This window comes from Grus americana, chromosome 14 (genome assembly GCF_028858705.1).
Source record: "Grus americana isolate bGruAme1 chromosome 14, bGruAme1.mat, whole genome shotgun sequence".
NCBI lineage: Eukaryota > Metazoa > Chordata > Aves > Gruiformes > Gruidae > Grus > Grus americana.
Window position 1 is genome coordinate 16,562,091 of NC_072865.1, and position 22,049 is coordinate 16,584,139.

At 42.5% G+C, this 22,049-nt stretch overlaps 1 protein-coding gene across 14 annotated transcripts in view; it reads left to right on the top strand.

Annotated features, from left to right (window-relative positions):
* TENM2 (teneurin transmembrane protein 2) overlaps nt 1-18,247 on the top strand; it is a 683,800-nt gene extending 665,553 nt beyond the window's left edge. For all 14 annotated transcript variants that reach the window (XM_054842022.1, XM_054842024.1, XM_054842023.1 and 11 more), the window contains 6 exons: nt 3,062-3,237; nt 4,842-5,077; nt 9,357-9,653; nt 10,555-12,169; nt 15,072-15,202; nt 16,378-18,247. In XM_054842022.1, the coding sequence (XP_054697997.1) occupies nt 3,062-3,237; nt 4,842-5,077; nt 9,357-9,653; nt 10,555-12,169; nt 15,072-15,202; nt 16,378-17,139 (3,217 nt within the window). In that variant the 3' untranslated portion in view covers nt 17,140-18,247. The remainder of the gene's footprint in view (nt 1-3,061; nt 3,238-4,841; nt 5,078-9,356; nt 9,654-10,554; nt 12,170-15,071; nt 15,203-16,377) is intronic.
* The last annotated feature ends 3,802 nt before the right edge of the window (nt 18,248-22,049 follow it).

Below are 22,049 nucleotides of genomic sequence, written 5' to 3' on the forward strand. Positions count from 1 at the left end.
GCACAGGGAGATGCTGGGGTTTTAAGATGCCGGGATTAAGAAAGGATCTCTCCCCTTGTAATTTTATTAGTAGAAAGACTTGGAATGAAACCTTACTCTAACTCTACTCTGTCAGTAACAAAAGCTGAGGAAATTCAGTGTATCCAGAATCCACCTCATTTGAAGTTACAAGGATTGCCTTCTCAGGTCTGATTCATCTAGCCTGATGCTGTGTCTGTGACTGTGGTATGTAGTGCCTGCTTCTGAAGAAGATACCAAGGAGTCCCAGGTCGATTAGTATATTTTTCATTGCAAAATTTTCTTTTTTACTTCATTAGACCTGGGTTCATGTCATGAAGAAGAAAGGTCTATAACCATTTAATTGCTATATAGCTTTATTCTTAAGCTTCAGATAAATGTCTGGGTGTTGTATTCTACTGAGGACTTGCTCTCACATAATACGTAAATTAAAAAAAAAAAAAATCCCTCAGTAAGAAGTCACTTCTAAATTATGTTGTACATAGAAGGTTTCTGGTTTATTAATTTTAATTTTTTTACCTTTAAAGGTATTTTTTTAAATAGGCTTTTATTGATGCAATGGATAAAATAGAAATGCCTTCTTTATACATTGGTATTGCAGTGTGTATATACCATTTAAGTAGTGAATTTTTTTATATGTCTAGCCCGTGAACTAAACAGTCTGCAGATCTTCATAGTGAGTGCTTTTGCGTGTCTCGCTTTAAGCGTGTCCGTCACTTGCTTATAAACCCTTTCAATCTCTGCGATTGCTGTTTCCGAATGGTGTGACCAGCCCTGGGAAACACACCCCATGGCAGGGAGCAAAACACTGACTCACAGAAACAGCATTAGAATCTTTTCATTTTTCTGTTTCAGTCTCTGTATGTCCTCATCCATATTTACTTTTTAGACTGCCCTTGCACTTCGAGCAGAGATTTTCAGTGAGTAGCCCACAGCAATCCCCAGGAATTTTTCCTGGGTTAATTAAAAACCCAGTAATGTGAATGACAAGTTTAAATTAATATCTCATTTGCATTGCCTAAAATATATTTGCTGATGGGGAATTTTGCCAGCCGTTTTTCTGGATGTTCACCAAGCTCTGCCTAGTCACGCTGACGCCACACATAGACTTTTCTAGTTTGTCCTAAATAACATTGTCTCTTCTGTAATATTTGACACCTAAGTATTCTCTTCATCACTCTGCTAATCACTAAACATACCAAAGTAGTCCACATACAGACCCTTAGATTTTTGAAATTGTCCATTTTTTGTACTTTCTGTTTTTCCTCGCTAGACGGATGCTTGACTGGATCAAGTTCTTCCCTCATCTATACTTTACAAGTACTTCTCACTATTTTTCGTGAAGACCTTTATATAGACTTAACCAACCCCCCTTTCATAGATTACCTCAACATATTATCATTTATCCAGTATCTTGTTGATACGGTAAAAAAAAAAAATTATATATCTATATATGGTTAGAATCTTGTGACTTTCATTAAGAAAAATCATGCTGCTTAATCATTGTTTGATCCTGAACTGCTTAAATGCACATTATTATTGGTCCCTTTTAGGTCGCATGATGCTTTGTTTTATTGATTTACTTCTTTGCCTAATACTTCCATTGGTTCTGGTAAGGCTTATTGCTCCACAGGTGATTTTTATTTTTTTTCCTTCCTCCCCAATACTCAGTTGAATGGGTGCAACCATTTGCAATGGATTTAAAAGGCCTATTTTATATTTGTATTAACTGAGGAGCCAATCTGTGTATTAATTTGGGAGATATGCTATACAGTTCAGGCGGCCTACTTTGAGCTTTCTGAATGATCTAATTGTAAAAAGTCCTGTTGAAAGCACTGATTTTTTTTCATCTTTGCAGCTAACCACAGACGTACAAAGAACTCGGCTAGCTCCGTGGTACTAAACGTGCTCCTCTTCTCTTCTGTTACTCTCAGGCAGTGCAATGGATTTACCAGTTCTCTTCCAGGCTTCCCGCTCCCGGGATTTCTGCGTTCGAAGGATGACCAGTTGGTTTCAATCTCTACCTAAACTTTTCCCTTTATCTACACAGGACATTTTTTCTTGCCTTTCTGCTGTTTGGAAGTATGTGCGCTTTGGTAGCGGCTGGGTGAGAGACTCTTGCACAAGTAGAGAATTGCAGCAAGCAGAGTGTCAGACCGGAATACTGATTTTGTTTCAGGTCCCCATTTCTTGCCCTTAAGATCCAAGGCACTGCTTCTTTAGCATACGTACGCACACAAATATAGCATGCTAAAGGAAAGGCAGAAACAGCATGATTTGATTTCAGGCAGCATTCCTGCTTTCCCCCCTCCTCAGGCTTTATACCTCTAAACAAATTTAACTCAATAAACTCATGGAGAGCCCTTTTTCTTTTTCTTTTTTTTTCTTTTTTTTTTTTTATCTTTATGGTATATTCTGAGTGCTGACTGCTGCCCTTTGTGCAACTCCAACCTATTCTGTGCTTTAACTTTTCATCACTCATCTTTATGAATGGGCCAAATACTGACCCCAAAATGCAGTTCAATACCACAGATGAAATTATTATGTTCTCAAGCTGATGTCTTTTTTAATCTCTATGGCAAGTTTATTCCTCAGTATGTCACTTAAGACCGTACTTAGTAGTTTCCACTAAGTATTCAATTGCAAATGTGCAGTCTATGCAATTGTATATTGTAGTATCCATCGTAAGTCCACTTCCTTAGTGTGAAATGCAACTAGTAAAATACAGATGAATTTACTAATTATAATTGTTTGAGCCAAATAGCACTTTGTATATCCGTAATCATTAAATACTTTAAAAGATGCTAGCCTGGATTTACACTCATGTAGTTGAGATCAGTATCTCTAAAAATTATTATTATAAATAATTATTTCATCATTATAGACTCTTTCAAGAACAGAGAACTAGGTATGGCCAGGATGTTCTTGAAAATCTGTTTCATTCTGGGGTTTTTTGCACAGATGTGGTGCATTATTAATACATTGGGTATTGAAATGAACATATATCCTCATGCTTTTTTGCTCTCACTAACTTTTCTATTAGCTATGATCATGAAGGGCGTCTGACCAATGTAACACGTCCCACTGGAGTGGTAACTAGCCTTCATCGAGAAATGGAAAAGTCTATTACCATCGACATTGAGAATTCTAATCGGGATGACGATGTCACGGTCATCACAAATCTCTCCTCTGTGGAGGCTTCCTATACAGTTGTTCAAGGTACCAAAGCACACTTCTCAGCACATCTCCTAACCACACACACAACTTGAGAAAGCAATTTGTGAAAGATTCGTGTCATTAGTACACTCATGAGCAAGGGAAAAACACGTAAGGTTTGCAAGAAGAGCTCCCATAAAGCTCATTCCTAAAATGACAGGTCTTCAGGACAGGTAAGAGACATTTCACAACCATGCTTTGTGTCAAACGTGTGCGGTCGTTATCTGTTGGTGTAAGTTAGTCCTGCCGTTACCTCTTGGGTCGGGTTCACTTTACCCACTCGCATATTCCTCTGTACGTCACTGCAAAATTGGTTCTGAGTTCAGCGCCACAGAGACGCAGTCTGACCACTGAACGTTGGCTGCCTGGCTAGAAGTCCTCGTGGAGAGAGAGGCACAGGGACCCTCCTCCTACTGGAATGAAATCTTCCAAATTTATACGCTACCGTAAAATAAAACGTAGAACAGTCAGGGCAGTGGATGACCTTGCGCCACCGGCAGCGTTTCCGAGAACGGTGTTACAGCCCAAGTATGGCAGGAGAGATCAGCAAGAAAGTGGTTAAACGTTTGCGTAGAGCTTTCCAGCACTGCCCAGGCGTTGTGTCTGTTGAAGCGAAAACAGTCAGTTACCAAAGAGAGGCTGAAAGGAATTTGGTGAGTGACGGGTTTTTTTAATTAAGATATAATGTCACCGGAATAAGAATGTCATCATCGAACAATAGTCTCCTCCCAACATAAATGTCAACATTTATAGACTATTATACCGTGAGACGTCTGGTTACAAAGGCTTCATTTCTCTTATACCAGATGATTAATTACGTAGATGCTGTCCTCCTGGCAGCCGAGCAGCGATGCTTTGGTGACAGTTGCACAGTGCAGCGCTCCGTCCTGGCTGCAATGGCCTTGGCCGTGTCAAACAGCTGGAGAAGCGCAGGGCCGTAACAGTAGGGGATTACCCCTGGCACCCCTCTCGGACAGCCAAGAGGCTGGGTGCGCGCATCGGGCTGGCGCACTGCTGCTGGGCCGGAGGAAGGCGGGCGAGTACGGGCCTGTGGCCGCCAGCCTGCACTGCTGGAGCCTCCCACCTGGGGGATTTAAAGCCAAACTGTCATTCTGTAGAAAGCCTCTGCTTGGAGACAGCTCGCAGACAGAGGGAAGGAAAAAGAAGAGGCGCTTGCTTCTTCCCACTCAGAAAGAGTCCAGCAGTCGTTGGTTTGTTTGTTTGTTTTTTCTTTTTGTCTTGCAGTTTAATGGTTTGTAATGGTTTGTTGTTTATCCAGAAGTTCAGTTTTCAGGAGTTTTGGGTCATATTAGAAATAAATCACGTGACTGAACACATATCACTGTGCATTTTGATTCACAATTAAGACTAAAGGGAAAACATAATGAAATAAACACAGTATCTCTCTGCAGGCTCACTGCTACACTACTGTTCTTTACATGAATCAGTAACATCTGTAATTTCCACCATAGTACCACGTAAATGGTAATTGCAGGCTGACTTCATTTAACATCAACAGGAGTGCAATAAAAAACCAATCAAATTAAGCTATATGTTTTCTTTATGACTGGAGTAGCTAAATTATTTTCTTTTCATTATTGCTGTAGATCAAGTGAGGAACAGCTACCAGCTCTGTAATAATGGTACTTTGAGAGTGATGTATGCCAATGGCATGAGCATTAGCTTTCACAGCGAACCTCATGTCCTGGCGGGGACTGTCACTCCCACCATAGGACGATGTAATATTTCTCTACCAATGGAAAATGGTTTAAACTCAATTGAATGGCGCCTGAGGAAGGAACAGATTAAAGGCAAAGTGACTGTGTTTGGAAGAAAGCTCAGGGTAAGTAGAACCTGTCGTTACAATAATGATCTCTTCTTCTGTGGGCAGAAAATTAATTTTTCCATTTTGAAGGACGTGTCTTTCCTATTTTTACTTGTTAAAAATGTGCAACGCCGGGATTGTCTTTGGTGTGACAATCTTTTCTTTATTTGAGAGGTCCATTAACTGCATGGGATCAACTGCTGCAAACAGCTATAGAAGCATCATTACTAAAAGTATTCCGAAAGAGCTTGGTAAAAATACCCAGAATATTGCTCCAAGTCACTCTGCTTCTGAAATCCGACCGCTCGCCATTGGTAAAAATGCTATGGCACACTTACCACGGTTAGTCCTAGGGAGCAAACACAATTACAGCTTGAGCGGTTACGTTCCGCCTCTGTAAAATCCCCCTACAGATTCATTGAGACAGGCATATCGTGTTTATTCCCTTTCCCAAATGGCACGACTGGAAAATAATTGCCATAATTACAAAGTCATAAGCACAGGATAAGAAAGACACTCAGGTCATGTAATCCATCCCCTGCCAAATTAAAGATCTGCCGCAGCCGGATTAATCCCATTCTGTGCTTAGCTGGCCTGTTTTTCACCCCTTAAGTATCTCAACTTTCACTGGCTGCTTCAGTATGTACAGTTTTAGAGGGGCTTTGAGATGCTGGGCAGAAAACAAATGTAGCGCTGAGCGAGTCCTGGTTCTTTTCATAATGTTTTCAATGTCATTGGACGGTTCTATGTGTGCAAGATGATATGTTAAATGCAATATATGTAAGGAATTATGCAGTAATTTACCAAAAAATAAAAAAAAAGTAAGGCTCAGATGTTGAATTTTGGTGTTTTCCTATTGCTTAATATCTGAGTCACGGTGTTAAGAATTAACAAGTCCTTCCTTATTCTCACAAATCCTCCAAATGCACCTATTGGAGAGAGGGGAAAGGTTAGACAAAAAATGGAATGAGATTAGCAGCTAATCCTTAATGACTAAATTTCATGGCTGTGTAATTGATTTTTGATGTGTTGACCTGCAGAAGTTGATTGTAAGTAGAAAACAGATCAGCTCTGCATTTTGACTAGGTGTTCAAAATAAAAATAAATAGGACTCTGAAATGAAATTGCTGTAATCCTAACTCTCAATACTAAAAATTTAATAGAGGTACTTGTGGTAATTAGCTGGAGTTAAACACGTCTTGGAGCTGAAACCTTGCCGGAGATGGGTTTTCTTGCATCATGTTTATGCAAATCAAAACACTGCTTTATCTAGCAACACCTCAACATTTAATTGTCTGGTGTTAGTTCCTGTAACAATAATCACATATCCATTTAGCTCTTTTAAATGAAAATCACTATGAGATTATAACAGGTTGAGTGGACTGAAAATGAAATTTGAAAATGAGGGAGAAAGCATAGAATTTATTTGCATCTCATTTATTCTAATTCATCTTTATAAATCGTTTAGTGAATGAAACGGAGCGAGCGGGTGGGCACACTGGGGGAGCAGGTGGCAGGCAGGGGTAGGCTCCGGCAGCTGGGCCAGCTGTGGCGCAGACGCGGGGCACAGCTGCAGAACTAACGCGGCGCCAGGGCGACCGCTGAGCGAGTGCGCGGAGCCGCCGCCTGAACCCCAAATTCAGAGTCAAGAAGTACCGAAGCGGGGGTTGTTCTACGGGACTCACCTCTCAGGAGTACGAGTACTTAGGGGAGCCCGTACCCCTTTTCCTCGGGTAGTGCTGCTGCCCGTGCCATCCCCGCTGGCGGCACGCTGAGCTGCCCGTGCCGGCCTGTGCAAACCTCACGAAGCCCAGAAAGGAAGACCCGCACTTCACCTTTCTATTATCCCACTTACTCTCCACCGCTGTTTAATGCTCCGCACGTTCAGTGACTTGCGCTAGCTCCAGGTAAAGGCTTGGTACGATTCCCTCTGCAGAGCTTTTGTTACCGTGCAGCATCACCTAAGTGATTTTTGTTGCAAGACCTTTAGCCAAGGCACAGAGCGCCCGTCCCTCCGGCCGCGTGGCCAGCAGCAGCCAAGGGAAAACCAGCTGTGCGTGGTGGGAGTGGAACAGTAAGAGTTGGTTAGATAATCGTCAGTCGTGATACCTGTAGTAGTGTTCTTGGTGTTCCCAGGAAGAGTGGGAGTTAGGCATTTTGTTTGGGTTTCTGTGTAATTAATCCAACGCTACGACTAACCTCTCTGGTTTTACTCATTTTACAAATGAAGATGAAGTTACCGAGTTATCCAAGCAGGTGCTTCTTTATTCTCTAAGTGATGTTTGTGCGTGTGCATAGCTCTTCTGTGCAATCCTTTAAAAAACCCTAATACTTTAGTTTTGTATGGCAAAAAACCTAATAACCTTTATAATGTTTTTGAGAAAGGGGAGGATACCTGGAATCAGACTTTCCTACGTGCAGCTTACTGTTGTAGGTACTGTAGCGGAAGGAAGAAACCCCTTTATGCTTTACAAAGCTTCGGAAATTAAAAAAAAAAACAAACCCAACCTATCAAAAACACCCAACCAAAAGCTAAAATGAAGTTCTTAATCTTTTTGGAAGACTTTTCTTTGTTTCTTTTTACAAAAATCTGCCTGTCCTTAAGAAATTGGGTTCTTTCAGTCATACGCTAACAGTTTAATGTTACAGCCAAATGCTTTTGAGAAGTGAACGCTCTCTTCTGCTTCCCCAAGAGCTCTGTGAAGGAAAGGGGTTGAAATGTCTCTGTCATCAGGACTGATCCTACATTTACATGACGAGGGTAACCAGTTGAGACAGTACTGACGTTGAGTTGGGCTTCCCTGCCTTTGTTTCCATGACAGTGGGAGAGCAGAATATGATTTATTTTGTCAAGGTGGTTTTAAAAAAAATACCCTATCGTTTCTTGGAGTCACAGGAGAAGTCGTTTCTGGAATAACCTTTTGGGAAAACCTACAGAAAAGAGCTTTTTCTAATGATCGCCCACTAAGGAAATGCAAACTCTTAAAGAGCTGCATTTTATTAATGGCAAAAATTAGGATAATGAGCGATAATTTGAAATAATTATTTCTTTACAAACACAAAATTGTATTAATTTTAGATTTGCTTTCCGTATAACTGAATTCCTACAGAGTCAGTTGGGATGGGAATTGGGTTTACCCCTGCCAGTGGAAATATCTCAGAATAACTTTTATGTCCTCGAGAAAGGCTCAGGGTTAATTTACATATTGTTTGATGTGCAGTTTAATTTTGGATAAGAGAAAACGTTGCTTAATCAAAGCTCCTGTAAAATATAAGCTGAAGAACAAATTCCCAGAAACTGATGAATACTTTTTAAGTAGTCGTTGCTCTCAAATTATATCTAATTTAAAGACTTCTACTTTATTAATGATGCATCTACAATTAAATTACTTCAGAAGCTTTATCAGATTACAGCATTAGCCTGAATTCTGTGGCTTAGCCTCCAGTGAATATATTTATGTATCTCTCGTTATAGTACTCTTACTAGAAGCCTCTCCATTTGGCATTCTTATGCGCCTTTGTTCTGTTTTTCTCTTTTATTAAAATATAAAATAAAAAACAGAAATCTGAGACTGAAACACTTCATGCTGTACTGTGATTTGAAAATTGTAACAGAAAAAAAAAAATGGAAAAAAAAAAAATTTAACCTAATTATTTAAGACTTTTGTTTCTCAAAACTAGAAGTCTGTTTTTCCCAGCCTGTATGATAAGGATTTTTAATCAGAAGAAATGAAACCCATCCCAGTGATCAGGTTGCTTGAGGGATCTATTGAATATTTGGAAAGTAAATGAAGAAAACGTTAAATGAACAGATTCATAAGCAGGGTGTTGCAGCTACAGAAGCTGAGTGGCTAAATCTCAGTGAAGACACAAAATTATAATTTCTTCTATTGTTCTTGGAGTCATTGTAATGAAAAAGGCTAAGAACTACTGATGGCCAAAATAGAAAAATTACTTCCATGCAAAAGAATTAGTTTCTCTGCTGAGTGTTAGCACTCTGCACTTTGCAACCAAGGTGTGCGGTGTGTCTGCTCTGAGAATAAGGAAGCCTTGCTCTGTCAGATTACGGCTCCCATCGTGCAGGGAGGTGGGAAATCTCCCAGTGAAACGCTCAAAGTTACATATTTCAATATGCCGAGAAGTAGAAGGCAAAAGGCAGTTAATAGGAAGGTGTCCTGCACCTTCCAAAAACGTGGGGACGTTGGGTTCTCTCCTCTGTGCATGCGGGTCTCACGCTGGAAAGCCCCAGAGGCGCAGTGCCCGCTGCTCACTGAACGCAGCTCCTTTCACTCCGTAGGTGCACGGAAGGAATTTACTGTCCATCGATTACGACCGGAACATACGCACCGAGAAAATCTATGATGACCACCGCAAATTTACGCTGAGGATAATTTACGATCAGCTCGGACGGCCTTTCCTTTGGCTCCCTAGCAGCGGCCTGGCTGCTGTCAACGTGTCTTATTTCTTCAACGGGCGCCTGGCGGGGCTGCAGCGCGGAGCCATGAGCGAGAGAACGGACATCGATAAGCAAGGCAGGATCACGTCACGCATGTTTGCAGATGGGAAAGTTTGGAGCTACACCTACCTAGAAAAAGTAGGTGATGCGGGTTTACCTTCTGACAGTAGCTACAAAGAGGCCAAGTACTATGTGGCTTCCTTTTAAGCTCTGTACGTAACATACACGCGCACAAATTATCTTACAATTTTAGGTGTTCCAGCTGGTAAGGATCCCTTTGCACCTAGTCTCAAAATTCCTTATTTTTCAATTAGTCGACTGAATTTGACGAATTTGTAATGGGAAATACTTTGTTCATGGTTTGTGTCTTTTGATGTTTTCCTGAAAGCGATTAGGCTACCATAATGGCATAAACCAACACAATAAATTGTGCTTAATTAAGACCAAAAATGCATGACTAAACCTGACAAAAGGTTCAAGCAGAACCAGGTAATTCGTCTCTAATCATTATTTACTAAATGAAAATGCGGTAATGCATTTTTACTTAGCCTAATTAAGACACTTCAATCATGAAAGCGTCTTAAATACTTCAAAACTGCACATTATTTTTCCCCTTCCCTTCCCCGAATCGGTTGTTTTAAGCAAACCAGAGCCCATGTTCTCTGCTTAGTCTCTCACATGTTTCACAGTTATAGTCATGAATTACAACTGCTAGCAGAGAGAGAACTCCAGTCATTCATCTAACTCCTCTGCAGCCCTCAGAAAAAGAAGAAAAAACAAGTCCTGCTAAAGGGAGGGTAGCTAATAGGTTGCTAACCTCCCCCTTCTCTGGAGCGGGAGCGTATTGATTTCCAAGCAGCAGATCCTCTCATCTGGCCGTCTGACGATATCCCTGAGCAGCTCTGTGCCCCTAACTAATGTATCTAATTCTCTTTGCGTTCCTTTAACATCAGTGCCTCTTCAGTAAACTTTTCTTTAATGCCCTCTCAGAGGTCACACGCTGAAAGACAGTAACTGTATTATTTTTTTCTCCCTATAGTCGATGGTATTACTGCTTCAGAGTCAACGACAGTACATCTTCGAGTATGATTCTTCAGACCGACTTCACGCTGTTACCATGCCTAGCGTTGCTCGGCACAGCATGTCAACCCACACCTCTATTGGCTACATCAGAAATATTTATAATCCTCCTGAAAGCAATGCATCAGTGATCTTCGATTACAGCGATGACGGGAGGATTTTGAAAACATCATTCTTAGGTACTGGCCGACAAGTCTTCTACAAGTATGGAAAGCTATCCAAATTATCTGAAATCGTTTATGACAGCACTGCGGTTACTTTTGGCTATGATGAAACTACAGGTGTCCTAAAAATGGTGAATTTGCAAAGTGGAGGGTTTTCTTGTACAATCCGCTATCGTAAAATCGGCCCTCTCGTTGACAAACAAATCTATAGGTTCTCTGAAGAAGGTATGGTCAATGCAAGATTTGATTATACATATCATGATAATAGCTTTCGGATCGCGAGCATCAAACCCATAATAAGCGAGACGCCTCTTCCAGTTGATCTTTACCGTTACGATGAGATTTCTGGCAAAGTAGAGCATTTTGGCAAATTTGGAGTTATTTATTATGATATAAATCAAATTATTACTACAGCAGTTATGACACTGAGTAAGCACTTTGATACCCATGGACGCATTAAAGAGGTTCAGTACGAAATGTTCAGATCCCTAATGTACTGGATGACTGTACAATATGACAGCATGGGACGGGTGACTAAAAGAGAACTGAAACTTGGTCCGTATGCCAACACAACCAAGTATACCTATGATTATGACGGAGACGGGCAACTGCAAAGCGTAGCAGTAAATGATAGGCCAACCTGGCGTTACAGTTACGATCTGAATGGAAACCTTCATCTCTTGAATCCTGGAAACAGCGTCCGATTGATGCCTCTGCGCTATGACCTAAGAGACAGGATTACGCGCTTAGGTGACATACCATACAAAATTGATGATGACGGGTTCCTGTGTCAGCGAGGCTCCGATGTATTTGAGTACAACTCCAAAGGACTCTTGACAAGAGCTTACAACAAAGCAAACGGGTGGAGCGTTCAGTACCGTTATGATGGACTTGGACGAAGGGCTTCCTGTAAGACTAACCTGGGGCATCATCTACAGTACTTTTATGCTGATCTTCACAATCCAACAAGGGTAACTCATGTCTACAATCATTCCAACTCAGAAATTACCTCTTTGTACTACGACCTGCAAGGCCACCTCTTTGCAATGGAGAGTAGCAGCGGGGAAGAATACTACGTCGCCTCTGATAACACAGGCACTCCGTTAGCCGTGTTCAGCATCAACGGCCTCATGATCAAACAGCTTCAGTACACAGCGTATGGGGAGATTTATTACGACTCTAACCCCGATTTCCAGCTGGTTATTGGGTTCCATGGAGGGCTGTATGATCCTTTAACCAAACTCGTCCATTTTACCCAAAGGGACTACGATGTCCTGGCTGGACGCTGGACATCTCCTGATTACACTATGTGGAAAAACATTGGTAAGGAACCCGCTCCTTTCAATCTGTACATGTTCAAGAGTAACAACCCTCTCAGCAATGAACTGGATCTAAAGAATTACGTAACAGGTGAGACCTCATTACATTTTTTTACAAAAAAACCACTACTGTTTGGAAGTTAATTTGGGAAAGAAGTCAGACTTCTCCTTACTAGCTATTAGCTGAATCCTCCCATCAAGGTTGGGCCGTTTTCCTTTTTGTGCTACGAAGGGGGCTGGCTAGTCCTGATTCTTTGATGCTGCTCCTCCCCCAGTAAAGAGTGCTAAATGAGAAGCCACAAAGAACTGGGGGGGGAAATGGCCTAAATATTCCATTTCAGCCCAGCCACAGTGCTCCTCCTCTTGAACTAGTACTGTATGAAGATGCGTTCGTTCTAATTTTATATAAAGAAAAGTGCAGTCACCTACAGGAATCACTGGCAGGTTAGTTGCAGAACTGCTCAGCATCTCCTCCCTTCAGGGCTGCTTCTGAAATTAACTGCTGACTGAGCCCACGGGCACATTATGAATTACCACCAAGAATGGATTTAATTAAACCTCTTTTTCCCATTTAACTTTCAATATGCAAACAGTCTTTAGTCTTTAAAACAAAAATTTTGATGTTTTTAAAAATTATTTCCTCTTGAAAGACTAAGAAATTTCATGGAACGTGTAGAGCTGAGACAGAGAAACAATAAAGTAGTTTTGATCACGTATGTTAGAGTTGGGTAAAACTTGTAACCTCTTCTTAATTAGTAATAATTTTTCACTTAGTAAGATCACACAGTACTTGAACTAGCTGCTGGCAATTTCTAAAAAGAAAGGTAATTAATATGTCTTCAGGAAAAGCTTTTTTCAGAATTGAATGTGCAGTATACAATAATTAGTGATATCATTTTTAAAAAGGAGCTATCTTAATTTCAGCAGAATTTCAAGAAAAGTGTGCATTTCCTTCAAAGAAAATCCTAGCAAGTTTCATTAGTACCTTGGGACCTAATTGTATGTGTAACACACCACGGTTCTACTGTAGCTACTTTGCAATTTGAAGATAGTGCCGTTTGTATCTGATAGTGTGAAAATACCGGTGACTGAAATTACCTTGGGATCAAATTCTCTTGTCTTAAATTCAACAAAATTCCTATTTTCATCCACCACTGTTTGATTCAGGTTTTCAGTGTCGTCTTACGATGTTTTCCTACGTTCTGAAATTGCATTCATTTAATTTATCTATCCACTGGGTGAAATGTAGGAGGATACATTGCATTTTGGTATCACACACTTTGCAGTCTGTAAAAATACTTCATTGGTGATGAAAATATTTGTTGCTGCATGGACTAAAGAGATTATCTTGTTCAAGAAGCGATTATGGTGGCACCTTGGTTGTCATAGTTTTAAAAAAACCCAAACAAACAGAAAACAAAAAAAATACCTCCCCACCCCAATCCATTCTTACTGTTAACACTGCTTTATTCACAGGTTTTGCTGAAAAGGAATTCCTGTAGCAAGTGCAGTGCTGCAAAACACCCTAGCTAAGCAAAACAGTAGCTACTTTGTTTATAGGTCCTCTGCTTTTTTTGCGGAATTAGGGCAGCTGAAGGGATTTGTTCAGGAGATACCATTCTACCATAAAATAAACTGAAGCCTTAAAAACGAGCAGTAACCCTGTGCTGTCCAAAGCTAGAGGAAAAATATGGTATTTCTCTGTGATGGGAGATATGTACAAATATCTTCGTAGAAACAGAGTATTTCACTACTTACTTTAGGGTCAGAATGCCCACGAAAAGATGTTTGCTGTCAAACGTCCCCAACCAAGTAGTAGTACCCTTTTTATGATGTAGCATTACCTCTGCTAAAAATTGTGGGAAACCAGGCTTTGGAGCAGCAAGCGGGAGCCGCGTTGTGGCTGAGGTCTGTATGTCCGGCGGGTGCCTGCGGGCAGCGAGCACCTCCCTGCTGCAGCCACCGTCCCCGGGGCGGCCGAGTTCAGCCAGAGCACGTGTCTCTCTGCACGCGTGGAGCTGGGCGCACGCAAAGAAGTGGCGAGAGCAGCGTCAGGAGGCACCGCAGGCCAGCGAGGAGAGAAGGCTGCTGGGAAAGACAGGAGAGATTTTTAAACAGAAATGGTCACGACCATAGGTCCAAATCAAATGAGAAGCGCCCATGCTCCCACGCGGCTTCTTGTCGCCGTGACAGCCAGAAAAAGAGAAGCAGGAAACAGAAGTGTAAAACAGGGCCATGGGCTTTTTCTTTTGGTTAAAGCCATCGTTTTGATAACTAAAATACATCATTAGTTCTTAACACCTGCTGAGTTGACTGTTATTAATTTAGTTCCTTAGCTTTTCCAACTAGTTATGCAGACAGAGTTTCACCGGTGGAACGCAGAGCTGGAAGGTCCCGCAGCTCACCCCAGAGCTGAGCTGTAACCCTCCCGCGCAGCTCCTGCTCTTCCCTCCGGGGCCCAGAGGGATGGGGAAGATATTCACGGTACCTAAATTTAGACGTCTGAATTACAAGGCTAGCTTCTGGCTGCATTTAATGGAGCCTCCCGAGACCCGATGACAGCTAACAGAAGTAGGACATAGAAGAGTATTTTCCCAGAGGACTTTGCAGATGTTTTTAGGAGTACTAACCTACTAAAACATCGTTTTACACTACAGTTTATAGGTTACAGTAGCCATATCAGAAGGTGTCAGAGATGGAAGAAGTATCACATACAGTAAAATGTTTGGATAATCCATGCGCTGTAATGGAAAAAGAATGAAAGAGGTGGCATATCCCTGATGAACTATTTGGGTAAATTTAAAGCAATATTTCCTGTGCCTGTTCTTGGTGGATTACTACAATTCTGTAAAGTGCCACGCTGTAATATAAATTATGAGTTCCACTGCTACTTGAAATTAAGGAGGTCAAGGATGGATTTCCTAAATTTTTTGATTTCTTGTATTTATTACACGCATTTATTTCTCACTTGCCTGCTTACTTTTGATTTTTAGATGTCAAAAGCTGGTTGGTGATGTTTGGATTTCAGCTTAGCAACATTATTCCTGGTTTCCCCAGAGCAAAAATGTACTTTGTGTCACCGCCATACGAGTTGTCTGAGAGTCAAACATGTGAAAATGGACAGGTAGGCAGAAATCTGAAGTTATTTTTCCTGATAAATTTGTCCCACGCTATGAATAGAACCTGCTGGCTCTTCTAGAGTTACAGCTGAAGGCCAAGAATTTATTTCAGTGTAAAATGAAGTGAGTATAGCTAGATTTTATACTAATGAACATATGCCTTTCTTGCCAGCCTTCGTTGTTATCATAATTACAGTGTCATTAGTTTGTCTTTTATTGAGTTCTTCCTTGATTAACAAGTTGTAACTCGATTAACTTGATTAGCAATGACAAAGGGAGACTTTGTCAGGGCAATTTATCATCTGTTGTACCTTTGGTAAAACCATCCTAATAACGTATGTGTTGCAATCAACTTAGGTTGGTACTTGCTGTGCTGCTAAGAAATGGTTCTACTTCTCACCCTGTAATAGGATTTCTCATCATTTTTTGTCTGACACTTTTGGTTTGCCACTCCAGTTACTACGGTTAACTTCAGTTACAGCGTTCATACTTACTTGCCAGGTTAAGGTGGAAAATGGTGTATGCTTTCAACCTTTACAATAAATTCCAACTCGTTTAATAAACTAAAAAAGAGTACCAGGCCAATTTCAAACTAAGTCTATGCTAGGCTCACTTCACATTTGCGGTAATACAACTGGAATGGTCAGATGAACCCAAACATACTGCTTTCACAGGCTTCCAAGTCATCTGAGAATCTAAATCCCCTCTTCAGGAATTGCTTTGGTATTTTGGAGCCGCAATTTCATCTATTTGCAAGGCGGCTTACATTCATAAGCATTTCAGTCATATATATTGGTTGAAAGCTCTGGGCAAAAGTGTCCAGAAGTGCCATCTTTTAATAAATTATTCCGTTTGGTTTAAGCTCTGATTAAAATTGTGCTAGATTTGGGTCTTACTTATTCTTGTAAGGGACATCATGTAATTTGCCAAAATTGATACTTGTGATTAATGAGAAGTATTTTATTTGGTATCACTGACAGCAAAATAATTTGCCAAAGGAGTATTTACCTGATTCTGAATGGGATGTGTATAGGGGCGGGTAACTGAGGGCGGTCGTCCCATAGCGGAGAATTTTTCACGGCATGGCTTTCCTTTAAAGAAGCACAGCAAAGATTAGTATTGGTCTCTGAAACAAGTATTTTCAGATCTATATCTTCTTTGGTGTTTTTGTTTTCCCCAGCTAATTACAGGAGTTCAGCAAACGACAGAGAGACACAACCAAGCTTTCATGGCTCTTGAGGGACAGGTGATATCTAAAAGATTACATGCCAATGTTAGAGAAAAAGCAGGTCACTGGTTTGCAACCACCACTCCTATCATTGGGAAAGGAATCATGTTCGCTGTGAAGGAAGGCCGTGTAACCACCGGCGTTTCCAGCATAGCCACAGACGATAGCAGAAAGATTGCCTCTGTCCTTAACAGTGCTCACTACCTGGAGAAAATGCACTACAGCATCGAGGGGAAGGATACCCATTACTTTGTCAAGATAGGCTCAGCCGACAGCGACCTTGTCACCCTCGCGATGACCAGCGGGCGGAAGGTGCTGGAGAGCGGAGTCAACGTCACCGTCTCCCAGCCCACTCTCCTCGTCAATGGGAGGACTCGAAGGTTTACGAATATTGAGTTTCAGTATTCCACCCTGCTGATCAACATCCGCTACGGACTGACCCCCGACACGCTGGACGAGGAGAAGGCGAGAGTGCTAGACCAGGCTCGGCAGCGAGCCCTTGGATCGGCCTGGGCCAAGGAGCAGCAGAAGGCACGGGACGGCCGGGAGGGCAGCCGCGTATGGACAGACGGAGAGAAGCAGCAGCTTCTGAACACGGGAAGGGTTCAAGGTTACGAGGGATATTATGTCCTGCCCGTGGAGCAGTACCCAGAGCTAGCAGACAGTAGCAGCAACATCCAGTTTTTAAGACAGAATGAAATGGGAAAGAGGTAACAAATTAACCTGCTGTCATCCTTTGCTGGATGAATCAGTAGTCATAACTGTTATCTCCTCTCCTAAGGAGATGAAGACCTAAATGGGGGCACTAGGCTGAGCTACTTTGGGATAGTAAGTGGCAAAAAAAGCTCATATTTTTTGAGTTAAATGCTACTGTTCAAGTGATTAAAACCCACATCCTGAAGTGGACTAAAGCCAGACTGAAAACTCTAACCGTACAAATTAAAAAGTACCCCTGAAATATTACCCACTTGTTCTGGGTCTAAAGAAAAACAAAAAGAAGGCCTCGTATTGTATTACCTCACTCCATTCACACGTGAGCAAACTAAGAAATCCAAGTGGGCCACTTTCACTAACCAGCTGATGAAACACAGATGATTCAGACTGCTTGTTTGGTAAATATCCAAGAGGTTTTCATTTAAAGCAAAATACAGGTGCATTTAAAACATGACTTTGGGGTGATTTGTGTGTAGCAACTGGAGGACAATGAGAATGCAAGTGAGAGCGCACTGGAAATAGTAAAGAAAAATATATTTAAAAGTAACAAAACCACACTTGCACTCTGACCCTCCACTTGTCTGGCCTGAAGCTTAACTTATTCAAAGAGGGCAGAGTGTAAAGTTACATTCAAAATGGTGGCTATAAATCACTACAAATAAATTTCATACTCTGTTTGTCTTTGAAGATTTCCATTGTGGACAGTATAACACAGTTACAGGGTGTAGTCTGTTTAGATTCAGTAGTTTGTTGGTATCAGTTCCAGTAGAGCTGTGGGCATTGTGTTACACTATTGCAAATGGGCACCACGTCAGATCACCCTGTACATACATCAGCCAGAAGGCACAATCACTGTTTCAGATTTAAAAATTATTAGTGTGTTTGTTTGGTCGAGAAACTGAGACAATCACATTACAGTCACCACAAAAGAAAAAAGAAAAAAAAAAGTCTAATAAGAACTTTGGTACAAGAACTTTTTTGTAATATACATGTATGAATTGTTCATTGAGTTTTTATATTAATTTTAATTTGCTGCTAAGCAAAGACTAGAGACAGGCAAAGATAATTTATGGCAAAGTGTTTAAATTGTTTATACATAAATAAAGTCTCTAAAACTCCTGTGAACTACTTGTCTTCCATTGTGAAATCTTTTAAAAATGAAAAGCTCTTAGTGTCTGTCACCTAATACACACAGCACCTTACGTTACGCGTCGAAATTCCTGGCTGTTGTTCCACTGTGGATTGTACAGAGGGCCGTTCCTTTGATCTCGGGGTAAGCAAAGTCCTCCAGACACACCACCTGAAATTCGGTTCAGGACACAGCAGAAAATTGGTAAATGCTTCAGCAATTCCCTCTCTGCACCTCACGACTAGCAACCCTCAAAGGGCCACGTTTCAATCCTGGAACTAGTCTAATTGCACTAAAGTAACATCCAAACAGTTTGAAAATGCAGTAACGTAACACGAAATGGAAGACGGGAGGCCGTGCTGTGAGCCAGGAAGCCTTCATGACATCTGTCGTCTTTGGGAGATTGCTTATTTCTACCACGTTTCAAAACTGGAGGTAAGAGCAAAGACCCTCTCCTCAGCAGTCACCCCGATGATGTCGAAAGGGAACTATCCATCAGCCAGAGCCCCGCTGCTTTTATCTCATTGCAGTACGTAGCCAGGGAGCTCTACTTAATTTTGAGAACGGTTTTGCTTTTGGGGTTGCAAATGAGGTTTTTAATGATTCATGATATCGACAGAGATCCTCAAGTTGATTATGGGCATTAATTCACTCCAGGGCATTTTTAGAGCAGAGCAGTTGAGTGGCCGTGTTGTGTAACACCTACAGCACTAAGACAGCACGTCTAATTTTTGCTGTGCGAACAAGAGCCATCCGTTGTGACCTACGTGCTTCCCCTCACGCACGCGCCGGCACCCCGGGCCCTGCTCCCGCTGAAGGGTGAGTCTGGGCGCGTGTTCAGGTGAAGCCCCACACGTCCGTCACCACGGATGGATTTCTGTGTTGATGGACTTGAAGTGCTGTTACGTTATCTGACTGTTCTTTACAAGTGAAACCTCTTAAAGAAGTGAAGTATTGTTTCTCTTTTTTTTATGGAGGCATAAAACATGAAATCACAAGGTGGAGTCACTTTGCATTATCACAGTTTTTCTAGATTACCCTTGGCCTCTACTGGTAAGCTGCTTAGGTCATTTTTTGGAGTAGATTTTTTTCTTGCAGTTAAGAGGGTTGCAATGAGAACCCGTTGCACCGTCCCCTATGCCCTTTATTCTGTTGCCAAGCTCCTGAAGCTGAAACTCTTCAGAATTAGAGATTCTGCTACTTTCTCTTATCCTTCTGCAAAAGGAAATTTAATTAAACTGAAAGCGAAGTACCCTTTTTACTATTAATTACTATAGGAGGAGATGTGACAGGTTGCAGAAAGACGAGGCTCCCTCTCCAGCTCAGGATGTTCTTAAATGCAACTTTTGAAAGTGGTCCAGTCCTGCCAGCTAAATACTCAGAGACCATTTATCCAGCCCTGACTATGGTTTCCAGAGCGCGTGTGCAGCTTAGCACAGGTCCCGTGGAAACCCCCAGCAGCACCCGTGAGCTCTTGGATCCAACTAACTATTGTGGTGGACCCGAGCGAGGCCATTCCCACCCTCACCTCCCAGCTCTGCCACTACGCTTTCCTTGCGTTTCCATGCGGACTCCCTGCCGCATTTAACGTTGCGTCTATTCACGCGAACTCTCCCAGCCTGTCCTTTTGGCAAGCAGACTGTAGCGTGTTAGAAAACCCTTCTGTGGTGCATCAAAGAGACTGGAGGAATCACTGTATTTTGTAATTATGACAAAGAGCTAGATGCTTTCATGCCTGGAAAAACAGCTGGTTGGTGGAAGCCATACTAAAGAGCTTTTCGCTTAATGAATGGGGTGATAACTGATGTGGCCATGGCCAACCACTTCTTGCCTCCTCTCCTGTGGTCCCATCTGAGTTTCCCCTGTTTCTTATCTTTTTCTCCCTTTCCTTTCCTCACTCCCCACCAATTGGTATCTCCTGTTCCTCCCTCCTCCTTGCTACCCTTTTCCGTATGGAATACGTGATTAACCTAAAGAAACACCAAGGAGACGTGAACTGGGGCCCTTCACATGGGAGGGCGGTGAAGTGGTGCCCTTAGCAGTGAGGTTGTGGCTGCGTCCCCAGCAGCGCTGCGGGCAGCCGTGCAAGGACCTGCTCTGAGACGCGTGCCTGGCCGTGGGCAGGCACAGCGCGTGAGCCCCGGGCAGCCCGAGAGCCACCAACGTAGGGGTGCCCTTCTAGCTCACTCGAGCGTAAGCCGAGGTGCCTGCAGAGTGAACACAAATCCAAGAACAAGCTTCTGTTTGAAGCTAAAACCAGATGGAGACTCGGCATTGAGTACGTTTCCTCTCTTCCTACTGGATTGCTGTAACTGAGGGAATTTGGTATTTATAACCTTGCATTTCAGCCTGAAAAAACGGTTTGGTTCCTGACTTAGCCCAAGGCTGGGGACTCGGCCACTGGTGTCTCGGCACACCCTGCTCCTCACCGCCACTGGTGTTTTGCCTCTCGAGGTTTCACTCCACGGCATTTTGGCCGCACGATGGCAGTTCTGCCCGTAAGACGCCCAGAGGAACCTTTGCCTCTTGCACCGCCTCGCCCACGGCCGTCCCCCAGCAGTGCCGTGCTAGCCTTCCTTCGTGGCCTCCGTGTGTCCCAAATAAAGGCACCGACAGGAGCTCCTCCTAAAGATGTGTCACACCAACGGAGCCACAATACTTTCAAACAAAGCCTCTCAGAATTTTCCTGCCAGAAGGGAATATGCCAACAGCATTCTGCTTCTGAAATATTACCCTGTAAGCCCTTGATCTCCACGTAGCCCAGGCTTATCCTTGCTGTAAGAACTGAAGAGCTAGATATCCCTCATCTGCCCCGGGCATGGCCACAGTGGCTCTCCCAAGGCTCTCCCACGTTTGTTGGTCAGGAGTTTCCCATGCAAACAAGCATCAGCCCTCCCCTGGAATCCAAGAGAACCACATCAGAACTGAGTGCCATTGAATAATTTGCATTAACTGCTTTGTGCTATAATTTCTGTCAGGTTGACCCTTTTGCTGACCGTCTTGCAAATACTTCTAAAGCACTCAGTGATGACTGAACATGGGAAAGTGTTCGACATTCAGCTTTGAGGCTACAGCCCTAGCAAACTCAAAAGGTAAAGTTTCTGTCACCCTTTTGGACTGTCCTGTGTCCATCTGGTGATCTTGCATGAGAACCACATGTTAAGGTCACGCAGGTACTCAGGCAGCCTTTATTTTAACTGTGCATCTGTTAATAGGCAGGATCTGACCTTACAGACTCAGGTAGGACGGCCTTACGAGTCTTACACCATCCAAACGTTAAGCCAAAGGGCCTTAACCTCAGGAAATACAGATTTTATCTGGAAGATAAGACTTTCTACAGCTATAATTTCTTCTCTAAAGAGGAACTAAGAGTAGATGTCCCTGGGCAGTTTGGAATGTGGGAATGGGGCTTTACTAGCAGGATGTAGAGCGTACCAGGCTCCTTGGCTTTAGCTAAGCGGGGTAATGAAGAGGTACCAGGACCCCCCTGCCTCTGCGCTGCCTCTGAGCTGTTCTGCCAACAAGGAAAGTTTCTTCCCAACCTCTTCAGGTGCATCCTGCAGCATAAAGGTTTTTCATTTACGAGCGTTACTTAGTTCAAACCTTACTCCTTGCAAGTGGATGTTTGAAGCCGGCCACTCCTCTGGAGTCACGCTCACTTCACCTCAGTGGCACCAAGGGACGAGGGCTGCGCGCTCACAGAAAAGTTTAAGACAGGGTCATCATCCACCACTGTACAGTTGCTGAGGCAGGTGCAAAAGACATTTTATGCTCCAGATCT